At 36.4% G+C, this 27,477-nt stretch overlaps 1 protein-coding gene across 1 annotated transcript; it reads right to left on the bottom strand.

Annotated features, from left to right (window-relative positions):
* Positions 1–209: 209 nt before the first annotated feature.
* On the bottom strand, positions 210–26,740 carry tp53i11a (tumor protein p53 inducible protein 11a). Its single transcript, XM_084404293.1, has 8 exons — positions 26,652–26,740; positions 25,033–25,143; positions 13,710–13,878; positions 6,103–6,161; positions 5,810–5,858; positions 5,398–5,488; positions 3,278–3,379; positions 210–2,182 (listed from the first exon to the last, which is right to left on the bottom strand). Exons 3-8 carry the CDS (start codon positions 13,833–13,835, stop codon positions 2,049–2,051), a joined length of 561 nt encoding a protein of 186 aa, XP_084260419.1. The 5' UTR covers positions 13,836–13,878; positions 25,033–25,143; positions 26,652–26,740; the 3' UTR covers positions 210–2,048.
* Positions 26,741–27,477: the final 737 nt, after the last annotated feature.

The raw sequence follows: 27,477 nt of genomic DNA, 5'->3' as shown, positions 1-27,477 counted from the left end.
TTGACTTGACAATCGAATCATGGTCCATTGTCTTGCTAGTTAACAGAGTATTACTAAACAGTTCATTAAAAGAGAGATGCACAGTATAAATAAACAAACAGCAGTTTACTTCTGAAGTTATGCAGTTAATATCAAATTATGAAATGGGTTAATCAGACCACCTCTTAACAAACACCTAAAATACTATCTAGCTATCCCAACGCATATATATATATCTAATCCTTTGATTTCCCTTTGGAACAAAGCCATTTGTGTTTTACTGGAAGCAGCATCTGAGATCTATGGAAGGGTAATGTGACTGGTCACATCTCAAATGACAGTTCATTGATGGAAGCATACTATTAGGAATGACACCTGCTATCTAATTATAGAACAATCATTTATACTATTATTAATCGCAATTAAATTTAGCTGATGTTGGCCCAGATGTTGATGGTGTGATAAAAGAGCTGCAACATTCTCAATTATGGCTACATTATTGTGACTATAAGAGGTGAATAAATAGAATAGAATTTCAACATGCTAACATTTATTTTATTTTTTTTATGTGGAAGTTGAACAGAAGTTTTAATCACTGACTATATATTTTACTGACATATTTTATATTTATGAAAGTGCTACATTTTAAAGCTACTGCTGATCTGCATTGTTGACTTCATGCAAGGATCACTAAAGGCATAAAGTATTTCTTACTAAATACAATTCTAAAATGTATTATTGTTGTGCATAATGATAGTTTTTAAAAAGAGTTCAAACAAAAAGTAAATTCTCTGAAGTTTGCTGTCGATGATGAGATACACAGGAACCATCATATGAATTCAGACTTGAATACTCCTTTTTTACTCCACAGATGATAGATAATCATACGTTTTGAGAGTAGATAGTGCACTTCAATTTTGGGGTGAACTGTCCCTTTAATACATATAGTTACATTTGTAAAAGTTAAACCATGAGTAACACGCAGATCATACAACGAGTCCGAGAAAACATGAGAAAAAAATTATTCTCTGTAATCTCTTAATCCGTAATAAAAGAGGAGTTGTGCTAAATGAATAAATTACACTATTTACTTCAGTACCTGTTGTGTAAATGTCCATTAGGTATATGTTAAACAGAAAAAAGTAACAAACTAATTACGCCTGAATTAGCAGGGGTAGAATTTCTTTGTTTGAAGCCACAAATAGATGGATTTGTCAAAGACAGTAATAAATACAACTGCAAAGTCAATAAGGTATTTTCTGAAATACACACTTTAAATACAATTTAATACTACATCCGTTATTTTTTTACCATATCACAAAATGTACTGTTGGGAGTCCAAATTCAAAAGTAATGTATTTGTAAAGGCTTTACTTTGTAATGTTTATCACTTTGGAATGTAATTCAGATGAATTATGGAGGTAAATTGAAAAGTAAATTAATTGGAAATGTTAGTAACTACATGTAAATGTAACAATTTACAATTTTAGTTCTTCAATACATTCAAATTTTAATGTAGGCCTATTTTGTATGTATGCTATTCCTTGTTTTACCCTTTGTCTTACATTATTGGAGGTTGTACTGTGGTGTTGTTGAACGCATTCTTAGCATAGAATAACACACCACAAAGGAATTTCATAAAACTCTTACATAATATGACCAGAATTGTGGTCACCTTGCCAAAACAATTTGAACATTTGGGAGACTAAATTCCCTGTGTCACACACACACACACACACACACACACACACACACACGGTATGTGCCATACATCAACCCTCCATACAATATATACTCTCAGAAAAAGCTTTTACAAACAGGTAAGCTGTCAGATAATTATAGCCACTGTTGTGAACTTAATGTAACAAAAGTCAAGATCTAAGGCCCTCTGGATCTAATGAGATAAATAACCCTGATACTGTGCTTACATAAAATGGAAATTTCCCACAAACAGAGGTTGATTTTCAGTCAAGTGTAAATTCATTTGGTCCAGGCAATAGTGCTATTCAAACCCACCCATCTAACACAAGATTTTGTCAGATTGGTAAACGCATGGTAGCTGGCCTCCCTCACATCTTTTTGGAGCGCCGGCCAAGGTGATGATAGTAACTCAAGGTGATGGAGAGGAAGAAGGCTTCACTAACAAGAAGAATGATTGCACCGTTGCACATTGTGCCCATCTCCAAGAGAGTGATGGATGTCACTGAGGAAAAAAGTGTATAGAGACTAATTGGCAAAATCAGACAAAGAAGTAGACATAGACTTATATAGACATCTAGCAAAATGGTGCCAAGCAGAATTCAGAAACCTATTTAACTCGTAAAAATATGTGCCGAGACAATGATACACTGCCCTCTTATGGAAATACATGCTTTAGCATTGGTAAAACAATGCCATAAAGGGTAGAATGGAATGGACTAAAAAAAAAATCAATCAATCAAAAAATCTGAATCTACCACGAGATGATTGTACCAATAGATGAATGTACCAGAGGCTATATGTCACAAACATTGGAATCAGTTCTTTTGTCATTTGGCCTTTTTGTTTTGTTTTTAAAGAAATTTTCATACTACTCAAAAAAATTATTACAGTCAGACTTAATTACAGCTTCAAGACAAAAAATGACCAAAAACAAGCATCACCTTCAACCCATTGGCTTTTTATTAAATACAGTAAGTGTGATCACTCTCCTTAACTTATATTTAGCACAAAGTAAGGAGTTTATTAGTTAATTTGAACCCTATGCTTGGATTGGATTTTTAAGAGAGCTGGTTGCCATAAGAGGGCAGTACAGCCTTAAGAGCTAAGAGTATTCCAGACCTTCTCTGCTAACCAGGACTCAACAGTAAGAATGGCCTAGTATTTCAAGACAGATTTGATCAACTTCTGATAGGCTTGGAAGCATCTGGAGAATGGGTAATTATGAACCAATCTGTAATGCTTTGCATTGTTTTCCAGTAAGTGTTTATAAATGTACAGCTTATGTAGCCACATAATTGCTGTTTAATTTAATATTATTAATGCTAATAAAAGTCCTTGCTAGTAAATATAATATTAATACAAATAAATAAAACAGAACATATTAAGTAAATATTAAGAAATATTTTTTTCTGGCACATAAAAAAAAATACATAAAAAAATATATACCATGTAAAAAAAATCTCATCATTGAGCCCTGCTAATCATTCTTAAGTGGCCTAAATAACATTTTCTCCACTCTAAATGTCCCTTAATTATGGGTCTGCCCCCTTAGCACTGTCTGCCCACTGTTCTCAGAAAAAGAAAATCCCTCTCTCACCTAGAAATTGCACCCCGAAGTAACACGCTTCTGTAAGTAGTGTCCATTGAATGATGACCTTTTCCGGTGTGTACAAGCCATTCCACAGGATTAATGAGATACCTGTTGGGAAGAGGAAACACTCAGAGTCAGTTCATCCTAAGTCAGGTAGAAACAATAAAAGAGGCTCATCTATTAAATATAATGCGGAATCTCCTCAAACCCAAGCACTTATGCTCGGAATTAAAAAGCTTGAAATCTGGCCCAAGATCAGAGGACCGATGCTGGTGTGGGTTGTGACTCTGTTCAGGGAAAGGCGCAGAGTCCTTCTGATCTCCTCCCACACTGTGGATATGGATGACAAGGAGGGTAGCTGTTTCTTCAACCCTGCCAAGTGCCATCTGCCAGCACTATTTTTTCAGCCTTGCTTGAGTAATTCCCACCACTCAACTGGCCATTGATCTGACAGAAGAACACTCACACCTTGCAGCGCCACAGGGGTATGAATTGTTTGTGAGCTAAACCAGGTGTCACACTGTATAAAGACCACTGGAGCTCAGTGAGGGGTCTGACCACAAAATACAGCCCATTTGAAATTTGTATACTGTGCACACAGCAAAGCCTTCAGGGCTCTGCTGCAGCACCCTACTACTGAGCATTCATAGACAGATAATGTATGTAATAATCACATTAGCATAATATTTTATCACCCACTGGTTAGGGCTGGAATCTAAACAAATTGGGGTGGGAAACTTCTTTATGCTGAATTAGAGGCTGCGTTATGCTATTATGGAGAAAAGACAAATAGGCTGCTGTTCATAATGAAATAAGGGCATAGGGAGGGAAGGGATTTTATTTCCACAAAACTCTTTCACATACCCATAAGCCACCCCTGCGATCTTTTATAATACAGGACCTCCTACGGCTGACTGTAAGCTCAAGCACGGGGTGTGCCTGGCATGTGCTGTTGTTATGAAGCTTCCTGGGACCAGCAGGGGGTCATTACTAGTTCTAGTGCAATAGCACTACCCAGCACTCTGAAAGCCCTGCCCTATATGTGGCTAAATGGAATTGTATGGACTCATCCATTTTTTAAACCGAGGCATAAAATATTAATATCTCGTGAAATCATACTAATCTGGCAGTGAACAGCTCATCTAGTCATGAATATTTCCTGTGAGTGGGAGACAGATTTGCACAAATGTGTTTACATTATGCATTTGCTATGCATAAATTCAGAGTGGAAAAAGCTTAAGTGTAAAGAAGTGCACATATGCTACATTGACAATAATATGTGGAGAAGCGTGCATTTAAATATCCCTTTTGTCATATTCAGGTTAGTTTGGACTCATTATGTTTTGTCATCACCTGCCTACGTCACTCATTTGTTGTCACGGACATTAATCACGTTCAGCTGTGCACTCATCAGTCCCCATCTTAACCCCTGTATATATGTTCTGTTTCATATATAGTATATAATGAGGAGACGTAATCTTTAACCTTATCCAATTAAACCTGAACATATATGCAGATTTATATAACTACAGTTGTATTGCATACATATAATGAAAATGTCCCTGACACTTGCTTAAGATGCAGTGAGTTTAAAGGTACACTATATCATTGCATATGGAGTGTGAAGAAATATTTCTGGAAAGGTGTGAAAGAAATGATAGTGAACATCCTTGATGTTAACATTCTGCTGTCACCTTTACTTTTTTAATTACATTTTATTTATATCCTAAGGAGATCAACTTAAAAAAGAAAGAGTATATTTTTATAAATATATGTATTCTTCAAGCAATACGGCTTATTTCTTTAAACTGGAAAAGTATTTGAGCACCAAATATAGTACGTTGGCTAAAATAAATTGTAACAAATATGTCAATGGAAAAGATAAGGATTTTAAAGGATAAATATACAGTTTTTGATAGAGTTTGGGGACCTTTCAGATTGTTCTTAAAACGTGTTAGGAAAGGTGTTAATAGAAGACTAAGAAAAGAGGTGGTACTGAATATCAATGTAAAATACTGTGAAGCATTTTTTGTTTATATGTTTGTTTTTGTTCTTGTGTTTGTTTCTCTATGTTACATGGAAATGTATATGTACATGTGTATAGTTAAAAAAAAAACTGAACATACATAGAAGGGCTCCGCCGAAGAGCCTGATGGAGATCCTGGTGGTGGTGAGCTCAAATATTATCTCGTAGAGCTGGTTGGGGAAAGCCAGGGCCTACAACACAGAGAATGTGGTCACATAATGACTGTAATGTTATGGGACCTCTAGGTAGAGGCATTAAAGCTGTAAAATCCCTTCAAGATGACAGCGAAATGAGAAATGTCAATTATAAATAAAAAAATTTATTGTAACATTATTTGTAATGTTATAAATGTCTTTTCTGTCACTTTTGATCAATTTAATGCATTCTTGCTGAATAAAAGAATTTATTTCTTTTAAAAGAAAATCTATTGTACAGTAGCGTAAATAATTTCACAAAACACAATGAGCATTGCGTCATTTCGGAGCAAGAACTATTTCGAAGTAACTGCTCACCATTAAGGATGCCGATGTGAACAGCACTGCAGAGATGAGGAGCCAAATCCTGTAATGAGAGAATGAAAGACATTACACATCAAACCAACTGGCCTCTAATAAGACACAAATGAGCCACAATCAAAACCTTTAAGGATTTGCAACAACAACAACAAAAAAAAGAAAAACAAAAAAAAACCAAAGAACATTGGAGCAATTAAATTAGTAGGGTGTTTGATGTCACACGTAAAGACAGAGACAAGCTTGAAGTCAGTGGTCTGATGTGAAGAGACTGATCATGTTTAAAGTCTTACCGGAGACCAATGGGCTCACGTACAGCAAACTTCATCTCATTACCCAACATCTGACTGATCTGCAAAATGAGAATTTATCAATATTAGCATGTAACATTTAGTCAGTTTACTAACTTCTTTTTAGAAATGTAATAATTAATAAGACACATTAATATACTATTCATTCATGTACTACTACTATAATATACTAAGTCGAGCAAGGTGGCGCACTAAAATACAGGCCCATGGAAGGAAAATGTCAAATTTAGGAAAACAGGCCTAAGAAAGTGGGATTATCAAATTTGCTGATAGCAGAAGCCTGCCAAGACTGAATTGTCCATGTAGAGGGACACATTTATTTTGTAAATATGGAAAGTTTGGTGTAGCATCTGGAGGGACTGATAGGAAAGTTTGAGTTTTGTTCTGATTTAATGTGTATTTTGACAGCAGGCTAGGTGGTTTCACAATGATGGCTTTGTATTCGTAATCCAGGCTGTGGGCCACAGGGGAGCACAGCTCCTTCAGACAGAATCAGACACATACAGATAAGGATGTGGAAGGTGGTATGCTACAATATAATGCTTTGTTTGGGTAGCCTAACTCTTATCATTCTATAAGTGACAGGGGGTTTTGTAGGAGAATGCTGTTTAAAAGAGTGCTAAAGCTCTAAAGGAACCAACTCAAAATGATGCTTGCCAAGGCTGCATTTATTTGATTAAAAATACAAAACAAACAGTAATATTGTGAAATAGTTTCAATTTAAAATAACTCTTTTCTATTTTAAAATATTTTAAAAAGTAATTTACTCTGTGATGGCAAAGCTGAATTTTCAGCATCATTACTCCAGTCCTCAGTGTCAATATTATTTTAATATTCTGATTTAGTGCTTAAAGGGGTCATATAATGGTACATGCACTTTTACAAGTTGATTGTACTGAAATGTGTGTTGGCAGTGCCTGTACACAACCATCATAAAATGATAAAAATCCATCCAGTGGTTTTTTAAAAATCTTTTTATATGTTTTCCCCCATCTCAAATCAAGCCGTTCGACTGTGTGACGTCACACGGTCGGAAGCCCCTCCCGCGATTGTTGATTGACAGCAGCGTTTCAACACAGACCCGCCCTCGCTCGTGAGCGAGCTGTCAATCATAGTCCGCGCGGACCGGCGTGGTCATTGTTGATACGCTGGAGCACTGTCTATGAGCAGAATGGCATCTAAGCGATTGTGGTGTTCTGTTCTTGGGTGTAATAAGGAACACAGCAGTCATTTTGATATTCCTAAATCCGAACCGCTGAAGACGCAGTGGCTGAGTTTTATTTTTCGAAGGGAATATTCCCCACGATCAACGTAAATGCTTTCATGTTTGCGCGAATCATTTCACACACCAGACTGCTTTACAAACGAGGGTCAGTAAAGCTGGTTTTGCTAAGAAGCTGCTCCTGAAAAAAGGATCGGTACCAACTATTCATGTTCCTGCTGCACCTCCAGAATAACTGAAGTGAGTGTAACGTTTTATTAACCTTTATATTAATCCTTGCAAATCGCTTGCACGCTTCACGATGAATGCGGCTGTTTACACTCAGGGTACATTACGGCATGTTTTCTATGTACGACGTTCTCAATATAATTCATAATCCCACGTTTATAATGAACAACGCGTTATGGTTATTGTGTTATTGTGTTACAAACGGTGTACGCACAGAACAGAGGGGCGGGGTGAGCAAAGCTCATTATCATTTAAAGACACATGCACTTAAATGGCGTGCTGAAAACAGAGCTGTTTTTGACCAGGTAAAATGAGTGTTTTCTTACAATACTACTGAGAATTTTTAATTAAAGTATATTACAAACTTTTAATTTAGACCCTAAATAATCATATTAGCTTGTACAAAAATGGCATTATATGACCCCTTTAAGACATATTTCTTATTACTATCAATGTTGAAAACAGTTGTGCCGCTTAATATGCTTGGGGAAACCATGGTAATTTTTTTTAATCAAATCTTTAGTAACATCATAAAATGTTACTTTACTGTAACTTTTGATCAGTTTAATGCATCCTTACTGAATAAAAGTACTAATTTAATATAAAAAAAAAATCTTTCTGACCCAAACAGTAGTGTACATTTTGTGGGCAAAGGGAAACAGGTGGTTAAGATAAGAAGGGCAGTGGACCTTTCGCTAAGCCTGGTCTTAAAAACGTTAACTGGTCAATCCTTTCCCGGGAAAACTGTAGCCATCTGCCATATTTTTTAACAAACCTGTGCTCCTCCAGCTTTAGTTCAGTATATCTCGATAGTTAGCAGCATATGCCAGATGATGAAACCTATATATAATTGTATATTTAAATTCATAGCTAATCTAGATGTTATCAACCGCAGTGAAAGTACTAACAGGAAAGCTTGTCAGATCCAGCAATACTAACCATGGGTGCAGGCTTAGCGAAGGGTCTAATGTGCAGTGGGAAATTAGTAGGCTAATTTTACAGTAGCAATGTCCATTTACCATCTTTGAAACACATAAACAGGCATTTCCCTTACTTTGATGTGCTCTATAAGAAATTAGCACAATTATTGTTACCTCGCTCCTTTCCATTTCCATCTCAAACTGATGTGCGTGGCTTCCATGCCTAAAAAAAACCCCCAATACACCCTAATGGCCATTAAACATGCAAGCTCTCTCTTTCTTCTCCCACCCTAAAAGAGAGGGAGCTATCCATCTCCCTCTCCGCCATTCTGCACTAAAAGCCTCCGCAGCGTGGGTAATTTAGTGTTGATGAAAACCTGATCCGTTTCTGATGGGAAGATGAACTCTTGGCCAAAGGTCATTTCATAGAGGGAAGCAAGAATGTGATCGAGGAAGGTGAGCGGGACTGATGGAAAGTGACTGCTGTGGCCTGCAGAATGCGGCCCTGATCAGTCAAGTCAAGTCATCTTCATTTATATAGCGCTTTTAACAATGTAGATTGTTCCAAAGCGGCTTTACATTGATAATTGGAAAATAAAGTAACAGAGATTGTTTTGGCTTTATAGCAGCTCAAGAATAACGTCACTTTTATCAGTGCAAACATGTGGACTACATATAATTGTATTTTCTTTAGTCCTAATGCTTGTTTCTTGCTATGGTAGGCCCCTTTAAAGAAAAAATATCTGTGTGCCCTAGTACATGGTGTGTGTTTGTATGAGGGCGTTTCTCACAGCGTCTGTTTTAGCCTCTCAGGAGTGCTTAAATAGTAATAATGGCTTAGATTAAAACTGATGTCACAGACAAGCTGACATCAGCTGGTTTTGTTTTGTAAAGGTTCCGTTCTAAAGGTTTCGCTTATTGTAACATTAGACCATGAACATTTACTGCAATTCATTCAAATGAAATTGCCAAAAAATGTATACTATGAACAAATGCTGCTGTATTTAGGAAACAGCTAGTACGGCAGGTCATTGAATCCTCTCAGGAGAAAAGTGTTCACAGAGATATGGTGTTCAGAAAGCATGTCGCACCGAGAAACAAGAGCATGTCATGTTCTATGGAGACCACCACTCAATCGACACCTCGCTCTGGTTGTTTCTGAGGGGATTAACACATCTCAACAACTGCTGGGAACAGGGAGTACTCCGTTTTCTCATAAGACCTGTAATGGCAGATGATAAAACAGTTTGGGTGTAACAGATCGTATTGATCCAGACCTGGCCACACGGTTTGCCACGCATCTGACGTGGATAATTGTAAATTAAAGTTTATCATTTGCACATTTTAAGTCATGCCAATTTAAACATTCAAGGGATGTTAAACTGGTCAAGTGTTAGTCCAGTTGTTTGATGAGAATGAGATGAAATGTAGTTGCAATAAAAGCTTTAAGAATCCGTACAACTGTAGCAGCGGATGACTATTATTCTGTTGCAAGGAACAGAGGAACAACTGATGATGGCACATTTTGATGTTTAGTTGACCAATCAGCATTTCATTCCGGGTCACATGTAGAGACCGAATATTTAAGCTCTTTATGCATTTTCTATCCCTGAACATAAAAACTAAAAATCAAGCCATATTGTTGTTTTGTTTTTATTAAAAAGGTTTTGATACCTTGACCCATTTTCTCACAATATTAAACACAAAGCCAAATCTTCAAACTACATTCACAAAACCCCTGACTCTTCTGGCAAAATCAAACAAAGCTTTCAGATCAAACACACATCAGTCAATTTATAAAAACTACAGATCATTCATTAGACACTACATAAGAAAAAATGGTGAACACAGCATCCACAGCATGTATTTGGTTTAGGCCATTGAGAATTTGGTTCAGAGAACAGAGTTTTGTTTTAGCAATTCCGAAAAGCTGTAAAACAAAAAAAACAATGATCGGAAGAAGATACCGATTGCCTCTCCCTGATAGATCCGATCCATTACTCAAAAACCGTAATATGATCTGACCCATGAGTGTTGTGATCCATTGCACCCCTTCTACACAGTATGTTAATCTGACCACAGGATCGCAGCAACTGCTTATTTAAGTGACAAGCTAATGGAGAAATTAAACAGAGTACTTCGAATATACATCACGGCCCATATTAGGTATGACAAACAGAAAATCATGATCATGTCTTCAAGTCTTCAAATAGTAATGGAAGAGCAAAATCATTTTGTACCACAAATGAATTTTCAAGTTGCTCAGAAAAATTTTGCACCCAAAAGATCTACTTTGACTGGTGAAACTGCTGATTTACTAATATACTGTAGCATCTCTTGAAAGCTCTTGTGGAGCTGGATTCATGCATACATCTCCCGCCATTATGGTGCTAGCTGAGCCATCTCTGTTGAAACAGAGGGTGATGGGTGACTGCCCCTTAATGGATGTTCTCTTAGATCTTTCTCTGTGACCCTACCCAAGGATTGATGCACATTGCAGGGGCGGAAAGGGCAGCTGTGTCTGAGTGCCGCCCATGTTTCATGTGGACTACCTCAAAGCCCCATATGTTTTAATAATGCTGAGCGTGAGATGGGAAGTGGTGCCAATAAGCTTTCATTGTGGGGTATTCATATTTGGGATGCGAGAGTCATTTTCATTTTGTTTTGCACATTTAATGTTTTTATTTTTACAAAGGCTACGTTTAAATTACCATCATGTTAATGTTACATTTTAAAATTAATATATTATTTTGAATAGTGTATTTCTGGAGCGGGAACAAATAATTTCATTTTACCTCCGATTGTGCATGTGTTTGTTTTCTCTGTGGAACTCGCGGAAGGTTCAGAGAAATGTCCACTCGGAAGATGAGCAAGGTGAGGGGTATTTTGTAAGCCTACACGTCATGTCAAACTAGTATATAACCATTAAGCATGCTTATAGACTTGTTATACTACCGGTCAAGAGCGACAATAATACGATATGAAATTTTATATGAGATTGAAGGAGAAACATTATGAATGAAAATTACTTGGCACCTGAACAGTTGCTATATAAACAACCTAAGGAAGAGAAAACTCTTAAAAGTTGACTAGTCGGTTGCAAAATTTCAATTTAAACGTTAACGAAATTAGTCGTTGCGCACTTCCCTTATTCATAGTCGTGCAACATGACTGCACACTGGCTTCAGGATCATTGTGTGGGGACAATTAATGTCCTAAATCAGAGCTGGCGTTCCACACTATGCCACAACTCATCAAGTCAGCCACCTCCCCCATAGCAGGTGTGTTCCTAATGCACAATAAATTTGTGGTTTGTGAGTGATGTATTCCTACCTCCCATATAGCAAGAGAGCTCTGTACGCAATATATTCTATAATTTATAAATTCCTTTCAACAGAAAACTATAAATGATAAACAGCAGCATCTCAGAAAACAGAAAGCAGAAAACAGTCAGCTAGAATCCAACAATCCAAAAATAATAATTGTTCTTTTTAATTTTTTTTATTATTATTATTTAAATAATAATAATAATAATAATATTTTACTTAATAGAATACTATATTAATTATTAATATAATTATTAATAATAACAAAATGTTTATTATTATTCAATTAATAAATAAATCAATAAATTAAATACTTTTTGATTGTGGTTGCTGTTGAATAAAAGAATATATGAATAAGATATATATATATATATATATATATATATATATATATGTATATACATATATACACACAGTTGTAATTGAAATTATTCAACCACCATTTCAAATCAGGTTTATTGGCAAAATGTACAGACTTTCAGCTGTTTGCAATGAACAAATCAAACAAATGTAATTGAAATAGCTCAACACAACAAATATTTCAAGTGGTTTCCCCAAATTCAACTGAAAATGCAACTTTTAATGACCTCTGCAGTCTCAAAATTATCCAACCCCCTGAATACAATCCCTCAAAACAGCACAAATCTGCAAAACTGGTGTTGTCTCAAGCACACCTGATGCAACTAATCAAGGGCTTTATTAGTTGCACCAGGTTTGCTTGAGCTAGAACACATGAAATACCTCAACTGGCTAGGTTTGTTGAGTGCCACATTTGTCTGCATGTTAGGAACATGGCTAAGTCAAAAGAATGGTCCAAAAAATTAGCTTAGTTTAGTTTATTTAATTACACATAGTTTGCAAGTTCAAAGTTAAAGGAACGGTGGTTACACTACCTGGACAGGACAGAAAAAGGGAGCTATCAATGGCTGCAACCAGATTTCTGAGAAGGCAGGTTTACTAAATAACTTGAGTGGCTACAAAATACCTGCTGCAAGATTTGGTGGCAAAAGGCACTGAGGTTTCAGCTTGCACAGTAAGGCGAGTACTAAGTGCATGCGGTTTCCACGCCAGAACTCCAAGACGTACACCACTACTGACCTAAAAGCACAAGAAAAGTGCACAGAATCATAAAAATAAGACGGAAGTTTTGGGATTCTGTTCTGTGGAACTTTTCGGCCCTATGGATCAGCGGTATGTCTGGAGGAAGAAGACTGAAGCGTATGCTGAAACGAACACTCTGTCTACAGTTGAGCATGGTGGTGCTCTGTGATATTCTGGGGCTGCTTTGCATCCTCTGGCACTGGGAACCTGCAGCGTGTGGAAAGCAAGATGGATTCATTGAGGTATCAGGAAATCCTAGGAGAAAATCGTCATGCCGTCAGTGAGGAAGCTGAAGCTTCGGGCGTCATTGGTTTTCCAACAGGACAATGATCCCAAGCCTACCTCAAATTCCACCAAGGCTTGGTTGCAGAAGAAGTCCTGGAAGATTCTACAGTGGCCATCAGTTACCTGACTTGAACCCTATAGAAAATCTCTGGTGGGATTTGAAGGCAGTGGTTGCAGCATGGTGGCCATTGCTCATGAGGAATTGGCTAAGATTCCTCAGAAACGGTTCCAGCAGCTGTTGTCTGGTTATACATCTCGTTTGCAGCAGGTCATACCAGCAAACGGGTGTTCTACTAAGTACTAAAGATGCTTGCCATAAAGAGGTTGGATAATTTTGAGACTGCAGAAGTCATTAAAAGTTGCATTTTCAGTTGAATTTGGGGAAACCACTTGAAATATTTGTTGTGTTGAGCTATTTCAATAACTTTTGTTTGATTTGGTCATTGCAAACAGCTGAAAGTCTGTAAATTTCGCCAATAAAACTGATGCAGTCAGGTGGGACGTTACCTTTGATCTGTGCACCTCTCCGTCATCATCCTCCCCGCCGACACCCAGAACCTTGCGGGACTTGAGGCGACTCACAAGATCAGTCTGACTGTGCTTCTTCATAAGAGGTGGTGGTGTGGAGGTCATGGCAGCAGAGGAAAGCAGGAACTTCAATGAGCTGTCAGAGGGACTAAGAAAACGATAACATCAGCAGGAGCACTTTCTCAGAGTTGTTTGTGCCTAGCATTTCAGTTATAGGGAAAAAGAATTCACAACTAGTAATATGTAGGGTTTGTGAAATTTGACAATAGCATGTCATTTTGTTTCACAACTGTGACTATGAATAATCATAGCTATCAGTAAGTTTTACACAGGCTAAACGAAACAAGACAGCAGTAGAAAAATACATAAACATTGCATTGTGAAAATACATAAAACATTGCTCCCACACAGCTGCACACACAAAGATTCAGACGAAAATGTTTTAGCTGAATAGGGATGTACTTTAAACATTTTTAAAGACTGAAAAGAAAAGAAAGCAACATCAAGGTTATAATCAGACTCATATAGAATGTATGTGTGTATGTAAAACTCCACAGATTTCCCTTCCGATCCCCTTCATTCACAAAATTCGACATATTCCCTGTCTCTTGCATGCTTGTTAAATACAATACCATTCAAAAGTTTGGGGTTGGTTTGTTTTTGAAATATTTTACCTATGCTTACCAAGGCTGCATCAATTTGACCAAAAATCCACTAAAACTGCAATATTGTGAAATATTATTATAATATAGAATAATTGTTATCTGTTTTAATAGCCTATATTTAAAAATATAATTTATTCCTGTGATGCCAGTAGCTGCGTTTACATGGATGGGACCCTAATAATCTGATTTTTAAATCTGAAATTTAATTTTGGATTGTAATATGTGGTTTAAACCTTTTCTAATTCGATCAAGAGGACACATAAACACTTGATCGGATAAAAAAAAGAAACTGGAAAGTACTGAGCGTGTGCAATGACGTTAAAATGGCGTAATGACGTATGGCGCGAGTAACGAGCTTTTGTTGTTGTTGAATTAAGTGTCATAAATGACTGTTGTGTCATTCTAATATTCTCCTTCCACTCATCATCTGGGACCCTGTCCCAAATGTCACACTTCATATGCGCATTCGGTCTTGTGGACTTACAATGGCTGCCGCGTGCGCCTGTCCGTTAAGTCCATGAGACTGTAGGGTGTCCCATTTGTCATTTTAGGATTCAGAACGGTGATGGCGAGCGCCCCCTTTTGCGGTCAATATGCTCCCTCGATGCACAGTTTTGCTGAGCCCGCACTGAAGCGAGCTCCACCACAGACCTCTTCTCGACAGTCAAAGTGCCGTTACGTCACAAAAGTGCGAACTCATAGGAAGACCGTGAGTGCTTAGGGTGCCATTTGGGACAGGGCCTGTGAAGTGGAACGTCCCACTATAGTCCTTGTTTCAGACTTTCATCCATAGACGCCTTGTTTTGGGTGCGGGAAGGAGAGTTTTTACTGCTCAATAAATATAAGCAGCACGACACAAAGCTTCATGTACTCGTAGTCTCCTAATTTGGACCCGAAATAAGTAAATATTAAGTCAAAAAATCAATTTAGGAAAATAGTAAGCACAAACAGCGAGAAACTGTATATTCGTGCACTGTGCTCATGTCAAAAAATAAAGTGTGATTTGAGGCCATCCTTAAAAATATTCTTGTTTGCCGTAACCCGACCGACCCTGTCAATTTAGTACCGACCCAATTATTTTATTTTTTTCCCTTTCAGTCCGACCGACTTGCCGGTTGTAAACTTGCGTTAAGACCGACCGATTTTTTTTTAACTCTTCAAACAACTAATACAAATGCAATAAAATAATATTAGTTATTAAGTATTGTGAATATAAATTGCCTAGACCTACATACAAACATAAGCTACGTTCTTTCTTTTAAATAAAAACCCGTGGCGCGTCATCTATGATTATGTTTACACCATTGGTTAACCGTTAACGCATGTCACACTACTGCCTGCAAGCTAAGTTTGCTTCGTTTCATTCACTGTCAGTGTTTCGCGCTTGGTAATGATGGCTGCGGCTTTACTCTAAAGATTATTTCATTTTTATATGTTGTTGAATATGGTTTATTAAAAAATAAACATGCGAGAGCGTGTTATAGGCTATATGTCATGTTTTAGTCAGATATGACGACGCTACTGCAACACGCATTGCCGCAGATGAGAAGCTGAGCATCAACGTGCAAACTAACGTTATCGTAAATCAAAGTGAAAGTAAGTCGCTGACGCTTAACACACAATCATCATCATTAAATGTAAAGAAACGAAATGATCTTACCAGGGCTGTTTCCGCTTTCTCTTATTGCGGGCTTTGATTCAGAAATTTTAGCTGATCAATAAAATAATGTAGTCATAACTTTCGGTGACGTGCACTCCATTAAATCTACATATAGCGGTAATTGAAGATCGGATTTATATCCGCAAAAAAACAACACACATTTAGCCTATGTAACCAGGTGTAAATGGAATCGTTTTGATAAATCAGATTGCAATCCGATCTGAGAAAACGCATGAAGTGGCCTGGTGTAAACAGCCCTTAGACATAGGTGAAAAATGTCATCCCACCCCCCCCACCGACCCTGATTTTTTTTTTAAAAAAATGAAAAAATATATACTTTTTTATATTATTTTTTTTATATATAAAAAAATATAGACCGACCTACCGACCCTTTTTTTCTTTTTTTTTTGCTGTTACTGCAAACCAAAATATTTTTAAGGATGGCCTGAAGCTTGTGAAGTTATGACACAAACGCGAACATCAACCCAATCACTTTATTTAGCGTTCATGTAAAAATTACGTTTGGATTGTTCAAAAAACAAAGTGTCCATGTAAATGTAGCTTGTGTCACTTCATTCTGATATGCTGATTTAGTGCTCAAGCAACATTTCTTAATATTATCAATGTTGAAAACAGTTGTGCTGCTTAACATTTTTGTGAAAACTGTGATACATTTTTGGGATTCTTTGATTAATAGAAAGTTCAAAAGAACAGCATTTATTTGAAATAGGAAAAAAATATATATATATTTATATAAATGTCTTTACTGAGTCAAATTAATGTGTCCTGAATAAATAAACTCCATTTAACACATCATTCTAATCACAATTCTTTTTATATTCAAACAATGGCCATAAATATTGGGTTATTTTTAGAAGCAAACACCAAAGGAGACAGCGATGACCTTGTGACATGACTGCATTTTTACTGTCAATGAGCTTTGAACAGCCTAAAGGAATTACATTTTTAGGTGAGAAGAACACCACATAATGTCTCATCAGTAACAGGAAATGGTATTATGTTATTATCCTTCTGTGTAGATAACTTAGACATGAAATTACCTGACATGTCTCAGGGCACGGAATACACTTTGAAAGAGGTTCAAAGACAGCTAATTTCTGCTGCACAGAAGGGAACAGGACATGTTTCTCTGATATCTTGTACTGCAGACTGCTTATTGAACAACTCTAATCTAATTGATTAGGTTGGTGTTAATGAATGGAGCTTGATTCATGACAGCAGCTGCCTCATGTTGATCCTAGCTCTTTAGCCCTCAGTCTAATAAGGACAGAAAGCACAAACTAAGGCTGCTCAACTTATTGTGAGACACTAGATGCTGCTTACTGCAAAAAGATGAACTGATGTTGCCGAAGCCGCAGCCCCAACGAGTCTGTAGGGTTAGAACTGATGTCCTACTCCATTACTCAACTCATTTCCATTAGACAACTGAGTATGGCAGCTAATAAAAAGAGAGAGAGAAAAACTGCAGGCACTTGCCAAAATGGACCACAAATTTACTTTATTGAGGCATTTAAACAACAGGAGCCAGTCCTAAATGGCTTCTTTCTTTTTTTCTTTTTACAAAATAATAAAAACTAAATGCTAAAATCTAAACATTGTATTAATGCTCTAAAGAGATATAAACCCTTTAAAATCCACTGACATCATGAAAGTTAAACAGGCTTTTGGCTTTAACTCTATAAGAACATTTATATATACTTTCACTAAGTCTGTTATGGTCTTTCACATAGAATTACAACTCTGCAATGTTCCAGGACAATATGCTAATACTAAACAATAGAACATAGTGACAAAAAGTCATCAAGCAACACTCATAAACCTGAAGCATCAAATCATGTTCAGTGAGATACACATAAATGCACCCATATTAATTATTAATGTGCTGGTAAAATGCTGGCATGCTGGGAAAAATGTAGATGTGACTGAATCACAAGTATTTTTCAGTGTAGGCCTATATCGTGATAGCAAATCTGCATTATGATGTGATATTAAATAAACACCAAAATAATAATCATCAAGTAACTCTTTGGGTTTTTCCCAGCATTTTAATTTCTTCTAAAAATAGCTTTTTACAATGTGAAGTCACCTTTATTTATATAGTGTTTTATACAATACAGATTGTTTCAAAGCAGCTTTACAGTGATAAGAGGAAAATGTTCATTTCGGATGTACAGTAGCTCTAAAAGAAAACAGTGTCACTGTTCTGCTGAAGTTAGTTAAGTGTTGATTCAGTTATATTGTAAAGATCATCACTTATTAATTTAGTTAATTTCATCCATAAAGCAATTCTGCGGAAAAATAGTGAAGTCATCGTCCAGCTCAGTTCAGTTATCATCATCATCCAATAGTGTCCGGCCGTCAAATCTATAATACTGATGAATATTAAGGGTGTGCTCACACTTGGCATGTTTGGTTTGATTATAATGAAACCTGGTGCGATTGCTCTGTTAGTGAGGTTTATTTGAATGCTGCCATCCGAAACCTGGTGCGCACCAAACCAACTCCAGTGCAGTTCGAACAGGACATGATGTCACAACAAGATGCGATCCTAAAAAGGACAGAATGCTCAAGCATACCCGTTTTTTCTTTTCATAGTCGCGATGTTGCCCATCACAGTTTGGTACAGACAACAGAACCTCCTTGCAGCAGATCTTCTTTTGTGTGTGACACAGAGGGATTCCTGTTGCTATTTGGACTCCTCTCAACTTTTTATAAGCTCTTCACGAGTTCTCAGCTGGTCAAAATACTATCATATGTAGGCTACACACATACAATGAGCGCATTTAGCCTAGCACACAATTGTTTTGGCATGTTCGGTAATAAAAGCCGACCAATCAGGTTGTGAACATATCCCTTCGTCTTTAGGTTCGCTGTTAAAATTCCAATGTGAACGCTAAGTTGGAGACGAAGCTAAATGCACATGCAGTAATCAATCCACAAAAATATTGTCACAAATTAACACTGAGCTAGACACTATGCAGATTAATATCTGTTTCTCTAGCTGTCATCATGCACCTTATTACACACAAAATGATGTGACAATGAGCGACAAACAATATTATTTGATATTCATCATTTCTATCGGTACCCTATACTGAATCAGTATACATTACAATCCCAGCTGCACAGGAAAACCAAAATTACAACTAAATTTCACCCCCTGCTTATTTCACTAGTTATTATTTTGATATTTCAAATCAGATTCAAACCCCTCCAGGCTGTACAATACGGCACGATTATGAATGCAAAGCGTAAACTGTCTGCTCCATCCGTTTTTATGCACAGTCTGCCATCCATGACAGCTCATCCAATTGTTCTTCAATCTCATATCATTATCTTCACAACAAACATTAAGTTGCTTCATTTGCCTAGTAACACAAAACTTTGTGCCTTTCATATGATCATAAATATATTCAGGGATCATGCCTCTCTAATTATTAATCAGCTATTTGAGGCTGGCTGTTATTAATGATGTGCCCTCTATTGAAATGTTAATCATATCATTTCCTCGATGTCATTGTCTTTACGTTCAAAGAGGGTTTTATGAGGCGCACCGAGGGCAAACATTTGAATTCTCCATTAGCCGTGCGCTTACAATGTGTTGCTTAATCACAGCAGTTTGCCAACTCATTTAAACAAACTGACAACAGAAAAAAGCACTATGATGTTACATAAATCAGATTGCCAATTCATCAATTTGTTTGCAAGATGAAAGGTATTTCGACTTGTTCCCTTTTACAATATGGGCCCACTAATCATCTGGGAAAGGAAATGGATTTGTAAGATAATTGTCTATAACAGATCTGAATGAGGGAGTAATAAACACTCAAATGTACCCACAACAAACTATTTAATTATCTATTTTAGCACCAGAATAACAGAAATGATGATGAAGCTGACTGACCTGGTAATTTGGTGCAAGAACAACCACCTCTCCCTAAAGATAAAGGTGAACATCTTTAAATTTCTCACATTAACTGAGAGCAAAAGTGTTTTATTTGAAATAGATTTATATATTTAGCAAGTATGCAATTGCTCAAAAGTGAAGACTTTTATAAATAAACACTGATTGAACATTCTGTGCAAAACACCAAAAAACGGCAACCTGCATAAATGTTGGATGATTTGTGTTTGGCAGTGTGAACTAGGCTGTGCAATAACTGCAGGACATTTATCAGACAAGAAGATGCTGCAAGACATCACTGAACAACTCTCCATCTCAGCCCTGATCCTCCACTTCCCCCCCAGGACAATGTGCAGCTTCTTAACTTATTACGATTATCAAGAAGCCTTCTACCGCTTCCATTACTAGCCTCTCTGGAATACTTGAGACCCCATCTGAACTAAGACCGGCCTACACATACATCGCTACTGCACAACTTAGCAATATTGTACTCTATATTACTGCATTAGCAAAGGCATTCTACTCCGCTACATGCTCAGACCAAATATACATTTATGTCCATTCTATAGATTTTTTAGTAGGTTATTTAAATTCATTTATATTACACTTTCTGGAATTATCATTTAACTTTTAAAATGATTCAGTCTATTGCTTTAAGGGTAAATATGAAATTATAATAAACATAAAATTCACATAAAACAAACCCTTCTGCAAAAAAAAAAAAAAAGGAATTATTTGCCAAATAATTCGAATTCTGTCATAATTTACTGAAACGATTATGTAGCTCCAAACATGTGTGACTTAAGGCTGGGATACGCTACACAACTTGTAAAATCTAAACAACAAAAGGCACCATACACTTGCCGACTTTGTAAATGGTCACAGAGAAAAACTATACATCATACACTAAACCAATGAGGATCTCACACTGACTTTCAGGTCGTTCTGAACACAACAAACTCATGAAGAAATATGACTTGTTGAAAGCAATATGTGTTCTAAAATCAGCTCAAAATATCAAATGTGTTTGATATCATCAGATTCATAGTCTGAAGCTACAAAAAAACATTTGGCTGAAATCAACTTCAACTGGCCTACAATAACAAATTTCTCAACAAATCAATTAATTAAAATAGATTTTACATGCACATCCTAGCAATGGCAAACCATTAAGCTTTTCAGGACTGTTACTCGGTAACCTTCTTGTGACAGAGCCCTCTTGACCCTAAACAAACAGTTTGGCAGTAATCTAGTCATTAACTGCTTCCTGCTGCTTAAGAAAACATTGCATCCATGCAAAGTATAAAGAGGTTTGCGAAAATAGCAGGGTTTGAATGTGGAGAAGCCTTCACGACACAGACATTTCAAAGCCCCAACAGCAGAGATGAACATCTTGATCTCATGTCTACACATCAGTCAAGCTTTCGCCATGACAACACACTCTCATACTCAGCAGAAAAGAAAGGTCAGTGCAGATCTGGGTGGGATTTATAGTCATGCATATTACATGACTTGGGATCTGACAGATTAAACATTTCATCCTAATCACATATTTGGAGTGCAAAGGTTCCTTAAAATGAAACAAGTGCATCTAGAGCTCACAGAAAATGATGAGATTTACGGGTGTTAAATATCTAATATATTCTTAGTCAAAGCTTCAATATACGAAGGTTCCATTTCAGTTGTCAAGAAAAGCAGTTTTATCACAATATATTATGATGCAATGCCTTCAGCTGTCATATAAAAATGCAATTAGTCGACTAATAGCTTATGAATGACTACTTTAGTCGACTAGAAGAATCGTTGGCCGGGGGACAGCCCTGGATAGTAATTCTGTGAATTGTGCCTCCTGGCAGCTGGCATGTGAGGGAAAGCTTGGAAAGTCCAAGAGCTTCTCTGAGTCACCTCAGTGAAAATAATATTAACGAGCAGTACAATCCTGGTGAAGTTAAACAGAGCTGACATAATGCTCATATTCCAAACTAAAAGGTGATTCATCAGCAGAAATAAACAATGCATAAACACTTACATTTTTCCACTAGAACACTTAAACAAAAAGCAAAAGGAAGGCTACTTCACATTGCTGTACTAAATTCATTCAGTTCTCATAAGTTTATATTTACTACAAAAAATAGAAATATCATGTTGTAAATGTTCTACTTTGATTCTACATGTTAGTTCAAATGAGTACAAATGCAATTTTACTAATACATCAACTAAAAATAAAATATGAATATAACAATATTAATAATAATAGTATACCAATGATACTAAAATAACACTGTGGTATTATTGATCCTGAAGTAGAAAAATCTGTATTATTTATACCGATTTGAGTAAATTTCAGATACTTCACTCTACAATGTAAAATGAAATAAAGTACATTTTCTGACCAATGCTATGTCTACACTATAAGCGAGCAGTAAAATGTGGCATGACTAAATTAGATTGTTCCCATTATAATCAAAAAAGCTGCCTGCAAATCAGGCAAGTGATGGATATTTTTGTGGGGCAACAACAGCATTCATAAAACAACATCAAATATGTTAGAAATACAAAAGCTGTGAAATGATGTTAATGACCCATGCCATGATGAAAACATAAGAACATTGAGTAACGTTCTCATGATATTGGCAAAAACGCTGACCAAACCAGAATTTTCAGTTATCGCAGCCATTATTTGACTCACCCACATGAAATTTGTCTCCCACAGTCTTCCTCTATGATGGGCCAATAACAAACTTTAACGTTTGCTTACACTACTTTCACGTCTGAATAGTGCATATGAACACCAGGTTAACAAAAGAAACTGTTTAATCATTAAATTACAAGCCTGCTTCTCGATCAAACTTTGACAGCAACAAATCAGTATCAGTTTAAGTTTAACAATTTTAAAGCACATCATCCTACCAAATTCAACACGTCTGGGCTAAAGTCTCTAGGGCCAAAACTAGGTAAATGCCCATCCAAGCACTCGCATTTCTAAAGAATTGTCCTATACAGTAATAATTTTGCATGCAGCCAACAAGCAACTAATCATCATGCATTCATAATCTTAAAATGATTCTGTGTGATCAGTTTGGTCCTTGAGGGAAAAGATATACACATTTGAAATGTACTTGCAGCTGTAGAATAATGCTCAGCATTTAGCCAAATTTGCACATTTAGACAGTCTATGGTTATAAAATGAAATTAGTACAGCTAAATATTTAAATGCTCTTGTCAAAGAGGTTCCTGACAAAGACCCCCAAAGCTAATTAGGCTGGAGGATGAAAAGCCCTCTTTTCTGGTGTGCAGTCATCTGTGTCGAACAGTGAAAGGGTTGAGGGTGTTCTTTTCCATGGCCATGTGTGGGGAAAAATCAATTTGGTTTATATATAAAGGCTACAGACATTCTGCACTTTGTCTCACAAAGGACTGCTTTGAACCCGGTTTCATTTGGTTAAGTGGCATAGAGCTTCTCATGCCAAAGGAATCTTCATGTCTTATACAATGGAGAATATGTGTGGAGGGTCAATTGGGTATTTATAGAAAGATATTTTATTGGTCTGAAGGGAAATGTATTAAGTCAAATGATTACCCTTCGTAATATGTGACAGACAGGCAATCAGCCTATATTGAGAGCAATACTTCACCGTGCTCCTTTGAATGAAAACCCATCATCTGCCACTTCAGTCAAAATTATTTGCTGTATTATTTGAATACTGTAAAAGTAAACACTGGCCACATGAATGGAAACATTAGAAACTAAGCATCACATAAAAACCTCATTTATCATTAACCTTAATCTATCAATCATCTGTACCTCTATTACTTTACAATACCGGCCATAACAAACCAGATTTAAACAGATGATGTAACACATTTTTAGAACTTGCTCAATAAACAAGATGTGTTTCATCTGGACAAGCTTTCTCTTTTTGTTTATACGTATTGTCTGTATGTCTTCTTACCAAAAAGTATTATAAGAAAGGTCACAAAGTGCCGTATAATGACTTGAAGTACAAGGGTTGAACAAAAACTGTGAGAGGAATTCATGGATTGCGACAGACGAGGGCTTTTATGTGAGAGATGGGAGTGTTAGTAAGGCAGATGCAGCTGAGTGACACGGCTTGGTGGGTTGGGTGGTTAATTGTGAAGAAGATAAGACTATCATTGGCTTTAAGCTTCAATCTGATTTTGACAGCAACAGGACGCTAAAAAGTGCCACTTTTCATTTGCATCTTCGGATACATATAGTTCTATCACCCTAAAAACTGCTGCATATTTCCTTCACCAGCAGCAACCTCGAAATCAAATGACAAGCTGTTAGCATATAGCACTATAGTAGATAAAAAAATAAATAAAAAAAAAACAGAAAATGTGCTTTCTCTACTGTAATAGAAATACACAGCCCTCACACTCCTAACCTTACACCTACAAATTTACAATGGAAATCACCTGGTGATGGGAAATTTTCCTTCTGGCCCTTTTCTAGACTTGGGTTACTGATGATCGGCACAGAGCCATTACCTCAATCAGAGCTGTTAATGTTTCACTTCATGAAGCACAGCATGCATCTTCCTCAGTGACTCAGTACAAGGACTCACATAAATTCTTTTCTACAGCAAAAGGACACAATGTCTGAAGAGGCTTTTGGAAGCATTTAATCCAATACTGTCTAAAGGGTCCTGATTTTATTGACCCATGATGTGACCAAAATTATGGCTGTAGGCAATTTAATGTGTTAACACTGAAATTAATTATAAGGAAATGAATTAACTAAAACAATTAGCGCAATTAATCAGGCCACTGACATGTATGCACATTCCACAAAAAGGGATTTTCCATCAGAGCAATTCAAGCTTGAAGTACCACCTTCGTGCTTTTGCGTGTTTCGTGTTACACATTGCATCGTATTTAGACAAATATGAATGGTAAATGTATACAATTTAGATTTTATGAAAAACTTAAAACGCTATGCAGTCAAATTATTTTCCTGATTATAAACCTGCTGTTATTTTACAAATATTATATCAAAATATGAAACAAACACAGATGTAAACAACTTACTTCTAGTCAATTGAGATGGACACAGAATTCAAAATCCCACTCTCTGAACATATGGTCCAGCGTCTTCTGGTAAATACTCAGATGCACATTCCAACGTGCATCTACAGAGATCTGAAGAACAGAGAAAATGATTAATTAATGTGAAGCAGGTTAAAGAAGTCAGAACGCAGGGGACTGGCCTAATTAAGAGTGTTTCCTGTTGTGTACTTTCAATCCATATGGTGAGAATCGTCACATTATGTGCCAATTTCATTTAGAAGCTATACTGTAAAATTGTTAAAGGTACTGAAAGGGAAATCAAAGCTAGGCTATTTGCTATTTTATACACACACATATCACTGTCTATTTAAACATAACTAAACAATTATTCCAAATCACCACAAGCAAAATAAGACCTTGTTGTGACCAACTGTTATACTTACTCTTTAAAACACTGTCCCTAAACACTGATGCATTGAGTGCTTTAAATACGATTCTGTGCTATACTGAAAATCAGATAAGACTGTTTACACTGATTTCTGTTGCCATATACAAAAGTCTAACCGTAAGACTGGCTTTCAATTTTAGTCCACTGAAAAATGAGATCCAACACATCGACAGCTGATTATAAGATAGCAAAGAGTGGCGAAAGGGATTTTTTAAAACAACATTAACATTACTGTTCATCCCAGTAACTGACCACCCCAAACTCAGTAGTTCATGTTGAAAAATGTATAGCGTAGCATGTCTGTAATCAAAATCAATTGGAAATCATAAAGTAATTCTGCCTGCATAACAGAAATATATAATCATACTCAAACCTAAAACACCCAAAAATACATCAAACAAAGGGAGTGTAGCCTACTCAAGTTTGAAGGTTCACAGATTGTTATGTATAAATACTTCATAAAAGACACAGCAAAACCACTAAAAATGATGCTATTGTTTATAGAAGATTTAAAAGGCACATCAAGAATGTACATATATCAGATGACGATTTTTAGTTGTTTTTTTTAGTAAAGATATGACATCTCTCGAAGGGGGAGTGGCAACTGCAAGTGTCTCTTCGATGTCTGGAATAGCCTAGGATTGTATAGCCTAGGCTACTATAAAAAAATGAACGTCAAAAAGTGACTTTAACAGACATCTGTCCTTATTCTGTGTACTTGGCTTTCAAAACAATTTAATTCCATCACCTTCTTTACTCATCATTAATATGACCATTTATTGTATTGCAAATGCAAAATGTTCGCCCTGAAGACAGAAAAACTGGCCAAAGCCAGTACACGAGATGTATTATGACAGCACGGACGGAGCACGCCGAGTTTGGAAGAAAGTTGATTTATTCCCTAACTTTTCAATGACATTCCTTTATTAGTCTAGAGCTAAAGCAGATAAATACTTTAAAATGGAAAGTGTGTGTGGGCTAATTACCGTAAGTTGTTTTCACGGTTTTATTAATCGGACCAAACAGAGAGAATGTGACGAACTGCTGCCTTCAAAAAAGAAAATAGTCCTAAATAACACTTTTCCTCCTTTTGAATAAAACCAACAGCGATCTTTAATGCTTGAGTTTAATTTAAAATAACTAAAATTGCAGCTAACATTTCATGAGACCAAGAAATGATGATCAATTTTACCTTATATCGCAGACAATCTGTTGTGTGCTGCCTTCAATGCAGTGCGCTCGCGTGCTACAGTTGTGACAATCGCAAAACCAACACAAGCCACAAGGCACACGCACACGTACACGCACTCAGTTACCGTAAGCAACAGAAGAGAATTCGCGCGCGGCGCCGGGAAACTACCGTAATGAATATAGCTGACAAAACGTCATAATTTTCTTCTTCACTTAAAATTATAGCCTTGTGTTTAGGTCCTCATTTGAAGGTGTCATATTGACTCTTTTTTTAGATTGATGACAAAACCTTCCTAAATATAAATGCTTAGCAAAAACGAATGTTGTTTATATGTGTTATTCATGGACATAATAAGGCACTACATTGCACAGGTTTTTATTATTATTTTTTTTGTTAAGTAAACTGAAGTAAAGTGGAATAGATCATTAGCAAAACAATGTATGGCAGTAACTTTAAGTTGATAGCAAGTAGCCCATATTTGCTGTTTCAGTATTGAAAACATATTTCAGAGATTTTTTTTCTTGAAAAATATCAAATTTTAGGCTAGAATGTTGAAGTAGATGTATGTACCTGCGGGGAATCTGCTGTTTTCCAGTTTAGTATAAACTGGTGAACATGCTGCCCTCAGCATAAATTGCAAGAATAGCGGTTGGGTTAGGTTTTTTTTTTTTTTTTTTTTTTTTGTGAGTATCTGTCTTATTATGAAGGTATTCAATGCATGTATGAGCTAAATGAATCACTGGAAATTTCTCATTGCAGAATATATTTTCTGGCCCTAGAAGCATTCTACCACAAGGCATGCATTTTTTAAGGAATAAAAAGACAA

The sequence above is a fragment of the Rutilus rutilus genome, assembly GCF_951802725.1.
Source record: "Rutilus rutilus genome assembly, chromosome: 3".
Lineage (NCBI taxonomy): Eukaryota > Metazoa > Chordata > Actinopteri > Cypriniformes > Leuciscidae > Rutilus > Rutilus rutilus.
Note: the sequence above shows the minus strand (reverse complement) of the source record. Positions and strands in the feature narration are given on the sequence as shown.

Excerpts from the sequence above, each read along its gene's own strand:
- tp53i11a (XM_084404293.1), bottom strand. The coding sequence starts at position 13,835 with ATGACCTCCACACCACCACCTCTTATGAAGAAGCACAGTCAGACTGAT. Across the intron at positions 5,489-5,809 it reads TCACATCGGCATCCTTAATG|GCCCTGGCTTTCCCCAACCA; the intron begins GTGAGCAGTTAC and ends TCTGTGTTGTAG. Across the intron at positions 3,380-5,397 it reads CTTCGGCGGAGCCCTTCTAT|GTATCTCATTAATCCTGTGG; the intron begins GTATGTTCAGTT and ends TCTTCCCAACAG.